At 50.1% G+C, this 19,832-nt stretch overlaps 7 protein-coding genes across 9 annotated transcripts; 5 read left to right on the top strand and 2 right to left on the bottom strand.

Moving 5' to 3' along the window:
- Positions 1-541: 541 nt before the first annotated feature.
- On the bottom strand, positions 542-1,023 carry PV10_04033 (uncharacterized protein; the record flags this gene model as incomplete). Its single annotated transcript, XM_016368552.1, has 2 exons — positions 542-752; positions 842-1,023. 2 exons carry the CDS (start codon positions 1,021-1,023, stop codon positions 542-544), a joined length of 393 nt encoding a protein of 130 aa, XP_016224340.1.
- Positions 1,024-2,222: 1,199 nt separating this feature from the next.
- PV10_04032 lies at positions 2,223-4,271 on the bottom strand. Of its 2 annotated transcripts, XM_016368551.1 has the most exons (6): positions 4,021-4,271; positions 3,458-3,963; positions 3,310-3,409; positions 3,105-3,260; positions 2,978-3,057; positions 2,223-2,928 (listed from the first exon to the last, which is right to left on the bottom strand). In XM_016368551.1, exons 2-6 carry the CDS (start codon positions 3,882-3,884, stop codon positions 2,822-2,824), a joined length of 870 nt encoding a protein of 289 aa, XP_016224339.1. In that variant the 5' UTR covers positions 3,885-3,963; positions 4,021-4,271; the 3' UTR covers positions 2,223-2,821. The 2 variants fall into 2 exon arrangements, with proteins under 2 accessions (XP_016224339.1, XP_016224338.1); XM_016368550.1 differs by having other exon boundaries at positions 3,458-4,271.
- A 752-nt stretch (positions 4,272-5,023) lies between these two features.
- PV10_04031 (uncharacterized protein) lies at positions 5,024-7,389 on the top strand. The gene is made up of 2 exons (XM_016368549.1): positions 5,024-5,432; positions 5,586-7,389. Exons 1-2 carry the CDS (start codon positions 5,255-5,257, stop codon positions 6,914-6,916), a joined length of 1,509 nt encoding a protein of 502 aa, XP_016224337.1. The 5' UTR covers positions 5,024-5,254; the 3' UTR covers positions 6,917-7,389.
- A 278-nt stretch (positions 7,390-7,667) lies between these two features.
- Positions 7,668-11,391, top strand: PV10_04030 (uncharacterized protein). Its single transcript, XM_016368548.1, has one exon. The coding sequence runs from the start codon at positions 8,079-8,081 to the stop codon at positions 11,208-11,210; it is 3,132 nt and encodes a 1,043-aa protein (XP_016224336.1). The 5' UTR covers positions 7,668-8,078; the 3' UTR covers positions 11,211-11,391.
- A 989-nt stretch (positions 11,392-12,380) lies between these two features.
- Positions 12,381-13,514, top strand: PV10_04029 (uncharacterized protein). Its single transcript, XM_016368547.1, has 3 exons — positions 12,381-12,491; positions 12,546-13,113; positions 13,172-13,514. Exons 1-3 carry the CDS (start codon positions 12,429-12,431, stop codon positions 13,399-13,401), a joined length of 861 nt encoding a protein of 286 aa, XP_016224335.1. The 5' UTR covers positions 12,381-12,428; the 3' UTR covers positions 13,402-13,514.
- Positions 13,515-14,133: 619 nt separating this feature from the next.
- Positions 14,134-16,606, top strand: PV10_04028. 2 transcript variants are annotated; one of them, XM_016368546.1, is made up of 2 exons: positions 14,134-14,336; positions 14,397-16,606. In XM_016368546.1, exons 1-2 carry the CDS (start codon positions 14,321-14,323, stop codon positions 16,349-16,351), a joined length of 1,971 nt encoding a protein of 656 aa, XP_016224334.1. In that variant the 5' UTR covers positions 14,134-14,320; the 3' UTR covers positions 16,352-16,606. The 2 variants fall into 2 exon arrangements, with proteins under 2 accessions (XP_016224334.1, XP_016224333.1); XM_016368545.1 differs by having other exon boundaries at positions 14,134-16,606.
- A 1,213-nt stretch (positions 16,607-17,819) lies between these two features.
- On the top strand, positions 17,820-19,825 carry PV10_04027 (uncharacterized protein; the record flags this gene model as incomplete). Its single annotated transcript, XM_016368544.1, has 7 exons — positions 17,820-18,048; positions 18,097-18,213; positions 18,307-18,489; positions 18,569-19,312; positions 19,378-19,427; positions 19,501-19,552; positions 19,638-19,825. 7 exons carry the CDS (start codon positions 17,820-17,822, stop codon positions 19,823-19,825), a joined length of 1,563 nt encoding a protein of 520 aa, XP_016224332.1.
- Between the last annotated feature and the right edge of the window lie 7 nt (positions 19,826-19,832).

Below are 19,832 nucleotides of genomic sequence, written 5' to 3'. Positions count from 1 at the left end.
ACTAATGCACGGGGCTTTGAGCAAGTGAGGAGGAGAAAGTGGATGCTGGGTGGGCGTTGGGCAAAGAGGGCAAAGAGGGCAACCACGAGTGGGATTGGGCGTGGACATGCGGCAGGAGGGCCGAAGCGCCGCAAAAGTGGAGAGCCAAAGGAGGCCCGCTGGGGCCTGATGCCCTCGTGCCCCAGAGAACTCCTCCATCTTGCATGCATGCATGGCCACACGTTCAGGATTCTTATTAGAGAAATGATAGGCGGGATCCTGGACTTGGTACCACCGAAAATGAAAGCCTGCAGTTCTCAGTGGAGGATATCAATTAAGAATTGTCTTTTTTTGGTAACCTTTTGGATACTTAAGATGAATCGAAACCCCCCAGTATTAGGAATCAAGGTTGCCACTCAGCATACAAGCATGCTCACCTAAACACCCATCGCCATGCTTGCAGAACCTTGGAACAAAAATCCTCCACGCCATGAGAATGCAAACACAAGCAAAACAGGAATGAAACCGTCATAGCTCGTGAGGCGTAAGGTTGCCCTTATTGCTAAGAGTCGATTGACTTTTGACCACGTTGAATCACCAAGCCTCTAATGTATGTAAAATGCAATATCGTGGAGGGAGCCGAAAACGATGCGAGGCGGACTGGGTAGGAATAGAAAGGTGTTGGATCGGTGGAAAGGAGAATCGTCTCAGGTTTTATGCGCCAGTTGAGGATGCTCGCCGACGCGTCTAGTAACCACCCAGACTTGAGGTTCCTAGTTCAATGTTAGCATGGATCTTACAGAGACATCTCTGGAGGTGGGATGACCTGCCGTGATCATGCTGGAGGGAGCAGACGACCAACATCTTGTCGACAGCACCGGGCTTTCGAGACGCGTCTTGTCTGGCTGCGAGAAGGGCCATCCATGGACGTGCCTTTTCCTTGTCGTTGGCGGGAAAACCGGCAGGATCGACTGACTCAAAAAAGTTGGGAGATCCAGAAGATCTGGTCATGGTGTTCTCCTCGGTCGCGGGGCGGGGTGACATTTTGCCTGAAATGGTTCAAGTGAGGCTGGAGGTCCAGGGTCTGGAGATTTTGTTGATGCGATAAAGAGTGTGAGATATGGATCTGGGGTGGAAAGGGCTGTGCAAGACTAGGGGGTGTGTACCGCCTGGAAATTGAGGTGCTTTGGCAAAAAGCAACACTGGTGGCGCTGGATTGAGCTTGAGATTGCAAGTGCTTAGTTGGCTAGAACAAAGTCTCGAAAAGTGGGCGAGCGTGGGGACTGATGAGGTTCAATAGATGGAAATGGATGAATCTGGAAGATCCAAAGAATACGGGGATTTGGGGGCGAGAAGAAGAGTCCCGGTGGTGAGTTTGACGCCTGAGGAGGTTTTGGAGGAGGTTGGGGCTGACTGGCTGTCACCCATAGGAAGGAAGGTGGCAGGTGCTCGCGCGATCAGTTCAAGGCCCGAGAGTGAGGAACAATCAACGAGCAATAATAATGTAATAATAAAAATGTCTCAAAGGGCGTTGCTGACACCTGGGTCGGATCAGCCTCAGGGGAGGCACACAGGGCAAAATTTAAGAGTTGGATGCCAGGCAGACTGGCAGGGAGGCTGGCAATGATACTGGCGTTGTCTTCTCCAGGCTCTTGTGTGTTGGGGGCTGCAACAATGTCATTTTACTTCAGGCTTCTTGCGTCCTCGTTTGCTTTATATCATCACCTTTTGGGTTACACACCATCTTGTCTCTCAGTGACTTATCAATCGTCCCGCTCTGGTGCTCCGTTACTGAAGATGCCTATGCGTGCTAATCTTTCAGTCTGACCTCTACTGTCTGTTTGTGGCAGTGACTCTCCTTGCCGATCGGATAACACATATCCCCTATCTAGGATCCCCGATTGTCATCCCATCTGTGTTGTTGTTGCATCTACGGAAACGTGAGAAACCGGGCGCCCTACTGTGAGTCGAATGCCGGCATGCAATCTGTCGAGCAACCCTTGCGGCACCCATGCGACACTCTCCTTGGTCTCATGTTCTCATGTGTCCTCTACTCTTGTCAGACACCCCTGGCATGGTGTGCATGATATCTCGCATGTTTGCCGTTGGTCCCCGTGAACCTTGACCTTAGTGATCGTCTCTCGTGGAGTCCATTAATACACCGCCGTGGAGGGGTAATCTGAGCGAGCATCTCATGCTTGAGACTTATTTTCCCACACCAGCTAGTATCCAATGATAATGGTCAACTCCTGAATTATGTCGGTCCTGCGAAAACTTGGACATGTCTGATAAGGATTTTGAGAGGCTGTGTAAGTAATTCACTGGAACCACTGGTTGGTGGTGCAGGGTTTGCAGGACCCCAGCCACTGGGACTCGTCTTCCCAGAACTCTTTGACTTACTCGGCGTGGTCTAGATCGGTTATACCCAACGCCGAGATCGAACCACCCAACATCTTACTCCGCGAATCTGCGTTCTACCCTGGTGTTGCATACCAAGGGGTATCGAATTTCTTTCGGCTTCCATGCGACACCCCTCATCAATTCCTTCCGGTCCATTCCTTTGCCTACATGACAATAACAGCGACCGTGGGAGCTCCGCCGCCCACCCGAGACATAATCCAGGTACAGACTAAGTAGATTACTCCAATCCATCTCAGCCTCTTGTTGCTGGACCCCGCGATTTGCCTTCTCTGACCCGATGGCCCTCTGGCACACCGACAGCCTCAAAGCCCAGCACCTCGCTAACAAGGGTCTACGTCGGCAATAGAAGGACACATATAAGCCCGTGATGCAAATTGCATATGTTCCTATTATCATACCCCACTGGTGCCCAACGTTTTCCCTATGCCGACCACAACTTGGTAATCACAATGGATCGAGTTTCGATTGACCGTCGTTTCTCTGCCTGATCAGGGGCATGGGGGAGGTCGAACGAGACATGAGGACAGACTGCGCCACTGTTAGAGCACCATCACATGCCTCTTGTCAGAAAACTTACATCGGGCCGTCTTCTCAGATTGTGTATCGTATTCAAGGAAAACCAAAAGCTCATTGCTGCGTTGCTTTTCCAGCCAATACCTTCCCCAGGTCAACGGTGCCATTGATTCACAAAAATCATCACCTACCACTGTTGCTCGTGGCTGTGCTGAAGATAATAAACCTCCCCAATGCGGTCGGGTAGGATCCTGTCCGCAGCAACCAGATCCGAAGGCGCGACAGTCCGGGTGTCGCAGAGTGCCAAAGGGCGGTCCTCGAGAACCGCATTCAACGGTCGCCAGGTACTATTTCCTGTTAGAATAGCCACCATTGTTGGGCTAATATTACACTCACTTGAACACCCGAAAACGATAGCCTGGTTGAAGGTATTTGGACTTGTCTTCTTGCGTCAAATGCCGGTTGATGATGGCCGGTCCAGAACTAAATGTGACATCTCGACACGACTCAGTCAAGCTTGAAACGACGCCATGTGGTCTCTTACCGTTGTGTGCACCTTTTGCTGGTCCCTCGACTAGCAAGGGGTCATAAACATCAAATTCAGTCCGGGAAAGCATTTCATTCTTTCGTAGGCGGTGTTCATAAGTCACAACTCTCTCTGCTTTGAAGCGGTGTGCGAGGAGGTCGTTGATTTGCGAGCAGTATTCCACAATGTTTTGTCGACTTTCTAGAGCCTGATGCGAAAAGTCGTGAGTTGTGTATTCGAACCCACACTGGTCGAGGCAGAGATCTGGGGTTTCCCGCATGTCCCGAATAAGGATGTTGGCGTGTGATTCGTATTCCATATTGTCGAGCCGAGTGTTGTCTAGATCGATGTCCTCATCTTTGCCCGGCAGATAGAGATAAGGCTTTTCCGTCTCGTATAATGGAGACTTTGCCAGAAACTCCAGGGTTGCTCTAACTGCAGGCATGACTACCGCTGCTTGCTGATTGCCAGGACAAGGAATTGTGCAATGTCAAAGCTTCTCAAAAAGAACTCTTTCGAGTGCACTGATATGTCCTGAACATCAGATTTCAACGCTTGGTCATGACAGCAGAGAGACTCACAAGTAATGTCAGGTGATTTTCACAACGCCTTCAATGTGAAAGCACCGAGTATAGGTGGCTCATGGTAGGTTGAACGGGAAAGGTGAATGGAGGGTTGCCGACTCGCCTAAGAGGGTGCATGCAGAACGACTATTGATGAAGAAAGCCTGAGTAACGAGCGTAACATTATGATCCTAGGGGAAGATATGGGCTGAGCAGTGCAGTCAGTCTGAGTTGAAGAGTCACGCTTCGGTCACGATGACCGAGTGATGGAGAGGGCAATGGCGAGAACCAACAAGGAAGGCACGATGTTGGCGGGAGGGGTCCGCGATGAGGAAGGAACAACGGAGAATTGATCATCCGGGCCTCTCCTCCTCTTTGGCCTTGCATACATGTCGTGGCATCTCACATAGATGATGGTCGATACCTTTCAAGCCATAGATGTCTTGATTGATTAATCGATGCACACTTATCTGTGACTGTAGATGGCATCCACTGTGTATCTCAAGCACTTTGATACGGCCTAGCTACCTACTAATTACGACAATTGGCCACTCATGATCACCGTCACAACTGGGCGTAGAGCCCCCACCACAACCACAATATAAAGTACCAGGCATCTTCTCCAAGAGGGCTGAAGACATAAGGTCTATCAGCTTGTGTGTTTAAGGATTGTGAGAAATGACATGGGCCAGGCGACAGAGACAGAGAATGCAGACGCAGAAATGGTACCAACCTCACGCCTTTTCTGGTCCAAATCGCCAGCTCAAACCCTAAGTCCTATTTGATCACGAGAACCAAGTGCGCGACCCTCTAGCAATGGCTCTTGTCAGAGTGTCAGACTTGAAACCGGACATGTGGTGCGGCTGTGTTTTCAAAGTGATGCGTTGGCCCAAGGCCACCGATTCTAGCGACGAGTTAAATGGCGTTATGGCGGTTGCCTTGCATATTTAGCCCCCGCCCACATCCCTCATTTGCTCATTCCATGACACTCATCTGCCATCAAAACCCAAGACGTCGGCCTGGCAAGGTTGAAAAGCATGCACTAAGCCACTGCAAATATGATGCAAGATCATCAAATCGGGCGCGCAGAAAGGCCACTGGTTTGCGGAGCCTCCCACAAGCGTGTTGGCCATGTTGGAGCTCACACGCATAAATACCCTATATCGCCATCAGAGGTCTTCGTGAGCAAGAGCACAGCCTCGTTTTGACCGACTCGACCCTTGGACATTCTTTGTTCCGTGGCATAACCGACATGTCAGTCCACGGCTCCGAGATCGAAGACAAGAGCATTACTGCCAGGCTGGATCCCCTAACACCACTTCCCTCCTTTCAACCGAGAAGCATTATCCGAGCTTGGTCGTTGCAAATTAAGCAGCGAAAGACTGCAGGCTTAGCACATGACGTTGTCTCCTTCGATTGGGATTATGGAGGTAAGAGGCTGAATGACGTGACTTTTGAAAAGCAACGGGTGCCCATGGACGAACGTGGTCTCTGTGATGGGAAAGACTACTCCACCGTCGAGACGTGATGCCTGATGCTACTCACTCAGACAATCCAATCCTTCCTCGCTGACATCTTGCTAGCTTCGCGACTCCACCGCGCAACTGCAAATCTCCAGAGAGCCATCATGGGAAATGACCCTCTGGACGCTATCAGTACTCAGTCTTGGGTTTGGTTCCAAAAGTACTTAGAAAACAAAATCACACCTTTACTTCGAGACAAATTGATTGTCCCAGTCGTGACGGATGTCTCTCTCGATGTGATCGGCGATGACACTTCTGGAAAAACAGCCATCTTCACTCTGATTACTGAAGTGGCCAAGTGCCTGGTCAATGACGGAGAAGTCACCCTTCCCGGTATCGTCGATCACCTCACCGAGGTCAAACTTGAGGATAGTCGCTCGGAGAAAACCCAGCTGCTTCTGATCGAGGGACGACGTGAGCTCGCAACACATTTGGTCTTTCACGTGATTGGGTGGATCACTGCCATCTGGGAGCCCTTATTATTCGAAGTCCTCGATTCGAATCTGGCCGAGTCCCGGTTGTGCATTGCCGGGGCGTCTTGTCAACGACGACGGCCCGGGATCTTGTACCATCCGGTTGTGCGGAATCCCTCTCTATCCCTGCAAGGTCTGGCACATCAGCCACTGCGTCAAACTGCTGGCAGGTTTGGGAAATTGTTCCCCGTGCCTGAGCTCTGTCTCGAAGATAATACTCTGGGCACAAGAGACATAGAGTCTGCCTGCATTACTACCGCCTATCTGTCGTATCACAGCTTGGCCAATATTGTCGACGTCAAAATTGCATGGACGAGCACCCTGGGACAGCATCTTGAGTATGACCAGAGACACAAGAAACTGTTTGTCTTTAAAAATCCATCCATCTGTCTCTTACTTTATCGGAAGACTTCCAAAAGTATACTGTCCGAGGTGTTCAAGCCAACCCAACAAAGCCAAAGCATGAGCAAGCTATCTGGGGGTCTTGAGCAGGTCGAGTATGAAGACTATCTCGCCGAAGTTCTTCTCTCTTATCGGCTCGTGTTCGCTCATGACCAGAGGTCTGGGAAACTGATTGGACGTGAGATCGATGCTCTTGGGCCGGACTGTGACCCTCTTCTACGCACACTCTGCACAGAACCTAATACTTCTGACAAGATCAAAGAGATCTATAATCGCCTTGACGCTGAATCATGCGAGAATTACGTCTTCATAGCAGAGTTCCCCTTCCTGGCCAAGCGCTTTATTCGACTGCAAAAAGCGAGCATGGGTCGCAATCCTCACTCGATTCGCAGGCTGTGGTATGACAGACGCAACCCTCCTGCGTGGTTTGCTCTTTGGGCAGTCCTCATTATCACAGGAGCCACGCTGCTGTTGCAATTCTTGCAGCTTGTGTTTCAAATATACACTCCTTTCTGAAGGAAAGGTGGCCTCCCCTTCTGCGCTTCAGTTTCTGAGAGAGATTGGATCATGCATAATCATTGGCTCCAAAGCGGCTCCCGGAACATCATCAATCCCAAGACGTGCCAACATATCAATGCCCAGGGCAACACGCTCCAAGACCTAGCCTTGAGCAGCCTTGGAGATGAAGGGTAGGTGCACAATACTTGGAACTCACGTGAAATCATGTGATCATGGTAATGCAACTGCCTTGATAAATACCCTACCGGCTCCAAGGCATATTGCACGTGCCCAAGTCAAGTCCTAAGTGCCCCGCAGATTCTTACTCTGATATCGATAACTCAGTCCAAATGGGACTTCATTACATAGACTACGCATTGAGAAGGACAAGCCGTCTGCAGAAATTGGAAACAACGCTTAAGAGTAGATGAGGCAGTGAGAGGATGAAAGTGATCAGGTGAAATATCCGCCCGGAGGATTTGGTGTCCACGACGCGTCTTGAGCAATCGCGAGGCGCGTGTAGCGGAGCGGAGCGGGTCAGATAGATTGAGGCAAGAGCCAGCCCGCTAGTTGCAGTTAGTGCCTTGCTCAAAGCCATCATTGGCTACTGATATCAATTGACCCTCTATTTACCTCAAACTATCCTCTTAGTACTACGGGGGAGTTTACAATATCTAAGCACATTTCTTTGCTGAGCAATTGTGGAAATTCAACCCCCAATCTTGACAATTCTCTCCTCTCAAGGACTGAATCTTGATATTCTAATCCATGTCCCCTCACTTTGCCCATACCTTTCTTGTTCCCGCGCCAAGGCAGAACATCCTCTTATTAGCAGAATCAATAATCACTTTTGTCGCAACTCTAATTCGCTGAGCCAGAAGGGAGAGCGCGTCGACATTCAATAGAGAACAGAACTGCCTATTCACCGGATTTCATATCAATCACCTGCTTTCAATTCTCCCATCGAAGCCCAGGGGCAGAAACTCTTGGAAGAAGACACCGCCGCATCGTCAACATTGCCCTTCTGGACTCTTGGAAACGCGGTCATCACGTCAAGGCAATCTTTCGTCTTGCATTAGATGATTGAACTACAGCATCAAATCTGAAACCAACCTTTTGCGCCATATACTATGGGGATTGAGCATCACCTCACAAAGCGCGTCGGGTACATCTGCCCAAGATGCTGAGCGCGAACAGCGATATCAATAACAGCCGTCCGGACCGAAGATTTCGTTATGCAGCAGGCGACTTCGGTTTTGAAATTCTGAGATCTCGTACCCGCGCGAATTCTTTCTTGCAAAAGAACATTGATTTATTCCTCGACAAGCATCAACATCGACTGCAAAACACTCTGTCACAGAACTCTCTTCAATCCCACGGTATAAGCACAGCCAGTAACTCTCACAGCCCAGCTATTCCCGACCAGGCCTTTGAAACTAAACGCCACTCCATTTCTTCTTCCAACATGAGGGGACGTGGTGCAGCGGTCAATTCTCAACAAGCAACCCCGCAATCACAAGGAGACCTGGCTGGCAATGGTCCTGCTCGGGGCCCAGATTCCAATGCTCGCTCATCAACGTCTCGGCGCAGTTTGAGACAGTTGGACCATCAAAATTTCCAGCCCGAGTCTAGTAAGCAGCTGGTAATTGACCTCAAAAACATTCGAAAGAAGCTCAACTTCAAAACGAATTGGCTCCAGGATGACGAGCGATCCGCCAAACGTCGCAAACGAGATCAAATTCGTTGCAAATGTCATCTGACGGTTTGGGATAATCGTGATGGTGCCTCAGAATCTCCCCTAAGAGCCCTGACAAAAGACTGCTGGGTTACACCTCTGGAAACGGCAGCCGATGGTTTCTTTGTGGACATTGAGCTGTCAAGCCCATTTATTCTTACCCCACAAGATCTTATGGTCACTCGGCAAACCAAACACGGCTTGATAACTTCCATTATCGACAAATATTTTATGGAGATCAAACTACTCCCATGTCGCCCTGGAGGTGTTTGGCCACCTATACCCACTCTGGGGAAAAGTGATGGTGATCAATACGCACCACATGTCAAGGCCGACTCTGGAGAACTGCAAGGCGCCCTCAGTGCTCGGTATATGCGCCTACCATTGCCCCCAGAACGCGACGTAGCCTTGAGTGTATACTTTTTGTTCGGTGGTATCACATATCGCACCAAATACGGTTTGCAAGTCTTCTCTGAATGGCAACCCGCAAAGTTTCCGCAGGCACCAAATGGCATCGACCTGGCCTATTTCAAACCAGAAGCGCCACCATCGCCACCAACCGTTGGACGGAGAAGCAAGACAAGGACAAAGTCAAATGGCCCAGTTGTGCTGCCAGATCAGCAAAACAATCACGGTAGCGGGGCCAACAAACGAAAAGCTGGGCCAGATACCACAACCCGCAACTCTTCTAACAGCTATGGTACTTCTATCACTCCTGAGGTTTCGTACACATTCGCACCTGCATGCTCTACGGACTTCAACCAGACACGCCCTCGGGCCACAGTCGAGGGCTACCGTTGTGTGACATGCAGTAGATGGAAGGCCGATAGGTTGGAAAAACTTCTGTTTCATCTGTCTACCTGCCATCCCAAGTATATCTTCGAAGTACAAGAAGCGCGAGAGAGACAATCTCAAACCAAGACAAGCCGCGTGGAAATCAAGGTAGATCTAGCGACCCCCCCAGCGGTGAAAAGGGATCATTCCTCGAAGAAGCTTGGACTTTCGAAACGAATTGCTCTCAGGTACAACCAAGCAGCACTCCAGCGTTTCAACGCCGCCCAGAGATCGGGATCAGCGTCAGTCACCCAGGCCGCCGAAGAACGTCCGTTTGAAGATCCTCGAGATATTCCGCCATACGACCATGATCGTCTCGACGAGAAAGAGTTCAGCTGGTCGGCGCCGAGGCAAGCATTCGACCTCCCTGCATATACAAACGGTGATAGAAATTGGGTTGGAGGGAAACCGACCAGGCCATTGACAGTCAAAGCCAATGTACCGGGTCCAAAGAATGGTGGAAAACCACTTCGGCCGTCAGAAGTCCCCGATTTTCGCAAGCCGAATTACAAGAGACATGCTCCGGTGTCTCTCAGTTCGACTGGCATCGGCCAGCAACCCAGCTATACCTCCATTAGTCATCGGCCGCTATCACCGTCAGAAGAGCCCCTCAGCGAAACTGATGATGAGATCGACAATGAATGGCAGATCCAGCAGCATCTGGAAGATCTAGACCACTTTGCGGCCAAAGCAAAATGGAGCGACCAGGAACGTGACTTTCGCAAACGATGGGACAGACACAGGATGGAAGAACGGTACGAGCACGCCTCATTTATCTCTAATTCCCTGGTCCGCTTTGTCAGGAAAAACCAACAGTGGCTCGCCAAAGCTGATCACAAGCTGCTCTCGGTATTCTTTGATTTCCTCGACCGCCTCAAATCACAACGAAGAATCACAGACGACTTTGTGGTGGACCTCTCTGAGATGATCTATCTCACTCCTGCCAAAGAACCAGCGGGAAATTCAGTTGTCGGTAACGGCATCTGGAGTAATGGGGCTCGACCTTTCTCTTTGAACAACAACGGTGGACGAGCGACTTCACAGCTGTCTGAGGATGACGATATTGCTTTGCAATTGTCGCTTCAGCCAAACAGACTACTGGACCCTAGCAAAAAGAATGCTACGTCTGAAGCGTCTAGATCCAAATCTAATCGACCTCAACTAGGCTTTTGTGGATTATGCTTCAAGCAGATTGACGTCCCAGCCATCAATGGAACATTCTGCACCAATGAGTCCTGCAGCTCGCCTGGAACCATGTACCATGCAAAATGTGTGGAGACGTCGTGCGGCGGAGAAAAAGCAAAGAACAAAGCGGCTGACCTCGATCAGTGGAAGTGCAAGTGGTGTGCATCAGAATCGTCAACCGCGAATGAGGTTTCCAACCCGACCCACCAGGAGCCCCCGGTCAGATTTTCCCGCGAGGGACGGAGTCCGTTGAGAAGCAATGGTATCCAAGGCCTGCCGCCCGAGAGCGCGCTCCTGCAACACCATGATCGCCAGTACTTGTATGCCTTGCGACTCGATGGGCAACACGACCAAACCAGATACCAGATGGAACCCATAAGTCCCAACAGGTCGCTGCTGGGGAACGGGTCGATTTTCGGCCGCCCACAGGACGAAGTATTCGATGTGCGGAGGCAGATGGACAAGCTGAAGAATTTGACCCAACCCAAGTCGCTACTATCCCGTGTCGATATTGTCGAATGCGGAAGTAGCGTGGAGGACGAAGATCGAATGTTTTGAGAGGGAGAGTGAGCTGAAACAACGTTTTTCATGGTACCGCCGAGGGTCACTCGATGAGAATCACTCACTTTCAAACTAATTTCCAAAAAGGAGAGAAAACCCAGACAGCTAGCAATGAAATCTGATGTCCAATTGGAAGTAGTTATGTAGGCAGATACATAGCTACCTACTTACCTCTCCCACCCTGGTAGACGAGTGGGAGAAGGTATGAATGGACAAGATAGAAATTGCGTCCAGTAATGTACACGGCACTCCTTGTGCTCTATGAAAGCGTTTTTGGGATGATCATGAGACTGTCGGACTAGAATGTTTTGTGTAGTGCGTGGTGGGCAACGGTGTACAAGGAGAGCTCAATCTCTCATTTGGTCATCATCCTCATCTTCGACCTCAAAGTCGTCGTCGTCATCATCTTCATCGTCATCGAGATCATCGCCAGCGGCCTTGGACTTTTCCTCAGCTTCTGCCCAATCAATGTGCTTGTTGCGGGTGCGACCTGAGACAATGTTGGATGGGTCGATCTCCTCCATGTCTTCGTCTTCTGTAAGGCGGTCACTTTCGTCAGTTATCCGGAGGCGCATTAAAGGGACTTTTAGTTGAGATCAACTGTACCATCTTCTTCGACTTCCTGTGGCTGTAGCGAAACAGATGTTAGTCTCTGTAGAGGAGGTGACGGAACCGACAGCGTACCTCTTCTACACCGCTCTCTTCATCAGAATCCTCCTCTGCTACTAGTTGGGGTTCCTCGACAGCTTTGCCTTTGCCTTTTCCAGAGTCTGCGATCTCGCTTGCGCCTTGGGGCACGGTTTCCCCGTTGGCAGACATTGTGTGAAGTAGGGGAGAGGAGAGAATGTGAAGGACCGGAGGAAGAGGTAGGAGAAGAAACAAGACTTTCAAGATGGGAGAGAAATTGTGGGCGGAACAGGGTTGAAAAGTGACAACGGATCTTTTGCTGCGAAATCCATTAATTGTCGCGTGAAAGCAACCGAAGTCTGGGGCTCTCAGATCGCGGTTGCCGCCAAGATTTGAGTGTCAGAGTGACATTTCGACTAGCCTATTCGGGTTAGACACGAAGGGGCTCTTATCACGTGGATTCTAATCACGTGAACACCGACATCGGAAGATCCTGGTCCTTTAGAGCTCCGACCAGATATCGAACTGCACGAGGCCATGGTCGTTACAAGCTTCAATGGCATGAAGTAACCGGGATACACACGACCAATGGATGTTCCAGTAGCAGCAAATGTGCTGGGTGTGACTGGCGCAGTTTGCTGGTCGGTTCAGGTACGTGATCACTACATCCTGAAATCGCTGTATGAGTGCTGATTTTTCTCAAAGCTCATTCCCCAGATCGTCATCAACTATCGCCGCCATGACACAACGGGGCTTCAGCCAACAATGATGATGTTGTGGGCCATTGCTGGTATTCCACTTGGAGTATACAATATTGTGGGAGACTTCAATATTGCTTTGCAGGTTCAACCGCAGTTGTTGACGCTGCTGAGCCTGATCACATGGATCCAGTGCAAATACTACGGGAACAAATGGTCTCTGACCAAATCTGCAGTTATTGTCACCCCTGTCGCTCTTGTCATGGGTGGGATTGAGTGTAGCCTTGTCTTTGCCTTGCGCAAAGCCCGCGACAATCAAGTCGAATGGCCTGCAACCCTGATGGCTGTCCTGTCTGCCTGCCTCCTTTGCGCAGGGGTTTTGCGACATTACTGGGACATTTACAAGGAGAAGACGGTGAGAGGAATATCATGGCTGTTTGTGTTCATCGACGCGATGGGAGACTTGACATCGTTGATTTCAGTCTTCTTCCAGGCCGAGTTGGATATCCTGGGAATGGTCATATATGGTTCAGAGTTGGTCTTGTGGCTTGGAGTCTTTGCATGCGGCGGGTATTGTGAGTCGCATTCTCAAAGTCACTCTGTTTTATTATTTGACACTGACCCGTGCCACAGTCAATTTCAGACCTTGGTTACGCAGGCAGCTGGAGAAGCGCCAGACAGGTTCAGAGGATCCAGAAGAGTACACCAGCCAGAATGGGGATGCAGTGGGACGAAGCATGTCACGACAATCGTCGAGTACTGTCTTTCGGACTGCGTCTGCCACATCTGACATGTTGGACACTCAAAATTCGTTGAGAATGCGTGGGGGAGCTTCTGTTGCGCATCGTGGCAGCCTAGAGTGATTAATTTATTTGATATCCATGTCATCCATCCCACAACCCATTCAATGTAGCATGACGATATTCGCATTCGGTAGAATATGAAAGAACTGACCTGTATGATGGATTGGACCCTGAATGTTGGCACCAAAGTTTTCATTCGATGGGGTGGAATGATTTCATGTAGTGGGGCAACCGGTGGACCATCAGGCTATTTGGCCCTCGATCTTTGGTGCCCGGTAGTGCTGGTGATGCCCTGTTGGTGCCTTTTGGTGCCTATGGAGACTCTCTGGAACTCTTCAGTTGCTGGGCAGCGCCGACACCCACCGGTTTAGGCATGATCGAGGCTAATTGTCAGGCAACATTTTGCCCCGCTCTGCCCACTAGAGGCCCAAACAATTGCCCCTCAGACCCCCTCTGCCCCTCCAACGTCTCGCAGCCTCGTCTGTTACCTTCCAGCTCCTTCCCTCACTCCAGAAATAAAAAAGATTGGGTGACGCATGACGTCACTTGGAATAATCTTCTCCCTCATCTTCCATTGTTGTCGTGACTAGAGCACCGACGACGACGAGCATCAACGATGAGGTCTTAAATTTTTCCCAATAACATTTCCGTGAGTGTAGAATCAAGTCTGTCATAGCTCCATTATTGTGCAGTGAAGAACCTAGACGAGGCTGGAATCATCTGGTGGGGATTGGGTGTTTCTCATAACATGTTGAATGTTCCACCACCTTCTTCCGCCTTCCGCACATGCGCCAAGCCCCAGGACATTTTTCCTGACTCAAGGTCTTCATAAAGAAAGCCCAACCACAGTCTTCAGAACAGACTTCTCTCCTGCATCCCAAACGAACACATCTCTTCCTTTTATTAGAAGGTCTCTATCACATCTTGAACCTCTCCGATCTTCTCTTTTTCACAACTACCTTCATAATTCTCACACAAGATGGCACCAGCCATTGGTAAGTCTCCCTCAGACCACCGCCGAACCTCTGAACAGCCTGCTAACGGTGTTTCCATAGGTATCGATCTAGGTACAACCTACTCATGTGTCGGCATCTTCAGAGATGACCGCATTGAGATCATTGCCAACGATCAGGGCAACCGCACCACCCCCTCCTTCGTTGCTTTCACAGACACTGAGCGTCTGATCGGTGATGCTGCAAAGAATCAAGTCGCCATGAACCCTCACAACACAGTCTTCGATGCCAAGCGACTGATCGGTCGCAAGTTCGCCGATGCTGAGGTTCAGGCCGACATGAAACACTTTCCCTTCAAGGTCATTGACAAGGCCGGCAAGCCCGTCGTTGAGGTTGAATTCAAGGGCGAAACCAAGACATTCACACCCGAAGAAATCTCTTCGATGATCCTGACCAAGATGCGAGAGACTGCCGAGTCATATCTTGGTGGCACCGTCAACAACGCAGTTGTCACAGTTCCTGCCTACTTCAACGACTCTCAGCGTCAAGCCACCAAGGATGCCGGTCTCATTGCTGGTCTTAATGTCCTCCGTATCATCAACGAACCCACTGCTGCCGCTATTGCCTACGGCCTCGACAAGAAGACTGAGGGTGAGCGGAATGTTCTCATCTTCGATCTTGGTGGTGGTACCTTCGATGTCTCCCTCTTGACCATTGAGGAGGGCATCTTCGAAGTCAAGTCCACTGCTGGTGATACTCACTTGGGTGGTGAAGATTTCGACAACCGTCTCGTCAACCACTTCGTTAGCGAGTTTAAGAGAAAACATCGCAAGGATCTCAGCTCCAACGCTCGCGCCCTTCGACGTCTCCGCACTGCTTGCGAACGTGCCAAGCGCACTCTTTCTTCGTCTGCTCAGACCTCTATCGAAATCGACTCTCTTTTCGAAGGCATCGATTTCTACACCTCAATCACTCGTGCCCGATTCGAGGAACTTTGCCAGGACCTCTTCCGCTCCACCATGGACCCCGTCGAGCGTGTCCTCCGCGACGCCAAGATTGACAAGTCCAGCGTTCACGAGATCGTCCTCGTTGGAGGCTCTACCCGTATCCCACGTATCCAGAAGCTTGTCTCTGACTTCTTCAACGGCAAGGAGCCCAACAAGTCCATCAACCCCGATGAGGCTGTTGCCTACGGTGCCGCTGTCCAAGCAGCCATTCTTTCCGGAGATACTTCCTCGAAATCTACCAACGAAATCCTTCTCTTGGATGTTGCCCCACTGTCTGTCGGTATTGAGACTGCTGGAGGTGTCATGACCGCACTCATCAAGCGAAACACCACTGTTCCAACCAAGAAGTCCGAGACCTTCTCTACCTTCTCCGACAACCAACCTGGTGTGCTTATCCAAGTTTACGAGGGTGAGCGTGCCCGCACCAAGGACAACAACCTTCTCGGCAAGTTCGAATTGTCTGGCATCCCACCTGCTCCTCGTGGTGTTCCTCAAATCGAGGTTACCTTCGATGTTGATGCCAACGGTATCATGAATGTTTCTGCGGTTGAGAAGGGTACTGGCAAGTCCAACAAGATTGTCATCACCAACGACAAGGGCCGTCTCTCCAAGGAAGATATCGAGCGTATGTTGGCTGATGCCGAGAAGTACAAGGCTGAAGATGAGGCCGAGGCTGCTCGTATCAGCGCCAAGAACGGCCTCGAGTCCTATGCCTACTCGCTGAAGAACACCCTCTCTGACTCCAAGGTTGACGAGAAGTTGGATGCTTCGGACAAGGAGAAACTCAAGGCTGAGATCGACAAGACCATCTCTTGGCTTGATGAGAACCAAACCGCTACCAAGGAGGAGTACGAAGCTCAGCAGAAGGAGCTCGAGGGTGTTGCCAACCCCATCATGATGAAGTTCTATCAAGGTGAGGGTGGTGCTCCCGGTGCTGGCGGCCCTGGTGGCTTCCCTGGTGCTGGTGGTCCCGGCGGATTCCCTGGTGCTGGCGGCCCTGGCGGTGCTCGAGGTGGTGATGATGGCCCAACTGTCGAAGAGGTTGACTAAATGTCCAAATACCCACCTCGGAAAAGCATATGAGCGACTTTCTCGACATTGTCGATCAGACCGGCGTTGGCGTTCTCATCAATGGATTATGGGATGGTGATACCTCTGACACTGCATAGATTAGTTTTCAGGCCTTTGGAACGGGCTGACGAGTTATGGAAATGCTTCAGATGATAGTTGCCACTTCAGAATTCTGGACGTGGAGCATCATATCTGCTTTTTTCCAGTAGCATAGCTTTCATCAAAAATGTGATGACTTTGAAAATAAATAACCTGCTCCATGTTGTATGACCATCCTTCAAAACATACCTAGTATTTTCTTTAGATTTGAGCTGCATCACGATTGTGTCTTTCCAGTGCGTTCCCTGTCGTCTCACATCATCAATCTCAACTTGTGTGATATCCCATCAGGTGTTTAGAGCATCTCTCCTTTTTCGTTTCCCCCAACGGGGGGGTTCTTTCGGAGTTGCACAGTAGTTGTTGCCCTTGCTTACATTGTGTGCTTCCTTTTTGAGTCAGTCGCTCATATGCAAAGACGCAACGGAGGGAGCCCTACGGTGAATTTGCACAAGTAATTGACCATTAGGCTAGTTCGACGGTGTATTCTCATCTTACCTCTGTCGGCCTATTGTAATTGCCGTGAAGGCCTGACCAAGGCCGTCCGTTCTCGTGTCTTCAACATAGTACTTACCGTTACTTACTGTATTCGAGGGACATCATCTCTTGGCTATCGGCTTGATTCTGGATTCAGGCGCACCACTGCTCAGCGAAATCTGACCTAATGATGTGGCAATTCTGTTGTGCAGTACTGGACTACAGCACGATAGCAAGCACAGCACAGCACAGCACATACTTGCGTTGTTTGTGTGGTCCCAGAAATTCCAAGAGAAAATGGATAACAACCCCTGTCGAGCGACGAGTTCAGACTCCAGATGTGACGATGTACATCCCCGACAGCCTCACGGCCTCTATCGACCTTCTGTATGTCTTCATACACTCAGGAACATCGGGCCCTTGTATTCTAAAACACCATAGAATCACAACCGACAGACACCATTGTTCCAGGATTTGGACCGTCTGTTACCTCTTCTGGGACAGGGGACGTTGAAATGGGAGGACAACACGCGGTGAGATTGTCTCGGTTACAGTATCGACACGACCAAGCTTCATTCCCCGCCTTCTCCCCCAGACATGATTTGCCTCCCAGGCCTCCATACCCGAGGTCCGTGACAGTATTGACCGACTACGACATCCTTGATCAATGACATCAAGTTTCAGTACTGCCTATTGGCAGTAAGGTGTCTTTCGTGTAAGGCGTCCGAATAGAAAGAGGTGACTTGGGGGGATGCCTTGAGACTACGGTATTTCAAGTAAAAAACGTATCTAAATGAATATATAACATGCGCCGGACGGGCTTCAGCCAGATCAGAGGTCACAGAACATCAGTTTGTTCTCATCTTGGCACGACATGGACACTCGTACTATGGTTCTTTATCCATTTCTCCTGGGTGTGGCTTCACATCTGGGCTGGTTCATGCACGGCGAGCATCACAAGTTGACTCTCCGATACTTTCAAGCTCTTTTAGGACTCCCGCCTCTTGCCCTGATGTTACTCATATTTCGAGCATGGCCTTTCTCTACCGCCTTGATGTCCACTTTCCGGTTCACCAACGCATATCTGACGGGACTTTATGGCAGTACATTGATATACAGGGGCCTTTTTCATCGGCTGAGACGGTTTCCAGGCCCCCCTTTGGCCAAATACTCGGAATTATGGCACGTTTGGACTGCTACACAAAGAACCCGGAATTTTGAAGATATAGATGATCTCCATGCCAAATACGGCGACTTTGTCAGAATAGGTACGGTTTCCTATTCCTTCTATCCTTTTTATTTCTCTTCAACAGATACTTCTCCCAGTTTGTCGGTTGCTAAGAGTTCTTGGTGATACACAGGACCTTCAGAACTCTCTGTCATTCATCCCGATAGCATGGAACTCGTTCATGGACCCAACTCGAAATGCACAAAGGCGGAATGGTACGATAATTCACCTGGACTGACGTCTTTGCATCAAACGAGGTCCAAGAAGTTGCATGACCGAAGGCGGCGGACATGGGCCCGAGGATTCAGTGCTCAAGGTATGTAAACAACCAATCTCACCGGCCGAAGTACTACTTACTGCTTCCTTTTGGTGCTAACCACATGCACCGATCATAGCTCTCCGAAATTACGAACCTCGAGTCGACGTATACACGGACAGTCTAGTAAAGCAGGTCGAGGCACATTCAGGCCAACCGCTAGACGTATCTCGATGGTTTAACTACTACAGTTTCGACGTCATGGGTGACCTAGCGTACGGAAAGTCGTTCAGCATGTTGGAGACCGGCAAATCCCACTGGGCGATCGACGTGCTCAATGGAGGAGTCGCCCACGTTGGCACCATTGGACAATCGACCTGGCTTACTCGCCTATTCGCTCAAATGCCCATCATCACGCGCGATTTCCAGCGTTTCCTGGTCTTTTGCGAAGATATGATCAATGAACGAGCCAAACAGGAGAAAGAACTACCAGATATCGCGACATGGATCTTACAGAGTCCGAAGATGGAAAACAGTGGCTACTCTGAACAGGGATGGTTGACGGGTGATTCACGACTGATCATCGTCGCGGGAAGTGATACCACTGCTTCTACGTTGACTTATCTGTTCTATCATCTCGCCGAGGATCCTGAACGAGTCAAGAAGCTTCGTCACGAAGTCGACGCCTTGGACGGCGATTTCAGCTCTATCGCTCTGGAAAAGCTAGAGTATCTCAACGGATTGATCAATGAGACCTTACGCCTGCATCCCCCGGTACCATCTGGCGTGCCTCGCAAAACTCCTCCCGAAGGTATGCAAATCGGCTCGACGTTTGTTCCAGGAGGAGTCACTGTCAAGATCCCTTACTACACGATCCAACGAGGTAAAGTGTTACGACGTCCGACCAAATGGATCGATTACATAGACGCTAACTGACGGCTGTGCCAGATAATCGCAACTTTGAACATGCTCTAGAATTTATCCCTGAGCGATGGTGCGTTGGTTATTGACACTTCAATTATGACTAAACCCGTGTTGTTACTAAGTATTGACCATCGGAACAGGGCTGAGGATACATCGATCAAAGACCAAAACCATTCGGCATATGCACCTTTCTCGCGAGGTAAGTTGCAGTGGCTATTGAACCCTGTGTTGACTATTTGCTCCTGCGAGACTAACGACTTGTTTCCCCCGTGGGGAATTCCCAGGTCCTTACTCATGCATCGGCAAACAATTGGCATTGATGGAAATTCGCGCCGTCACGGCACGGATGATGTCAAAGTTGGACGTTTCTTTTGGGCCCGGAGAGGATGGATCAAATTTGGTGAACGAAACGCATGACTGCTTCACTTTGCATCTTGCGCCACTGAATTTGAAGTTTGAGGATCGGAAATGAAGCAACA

This window comes from Exophiala mesophila, assembly GCF_000836275.1.
Source record: "Exophiala mesophila strain CBS 40295 unplaced genomic scaffold supercont1.3, whole genome shotgun sequence".
Taxonomy (NCBI): domain Eukaryota; kingdom Fungi; phylum Ascomycota; class Eurotiomycetes; order Chaetothyriales; family Herpotrichiellaceae; genus Exophiala; species Exophiala mesophila.
The sequence above is the reverse complement of the archived record's forward strand: the minus strand, read 5'-3'. Positions and strand labels throughout refer to the sequence as shown.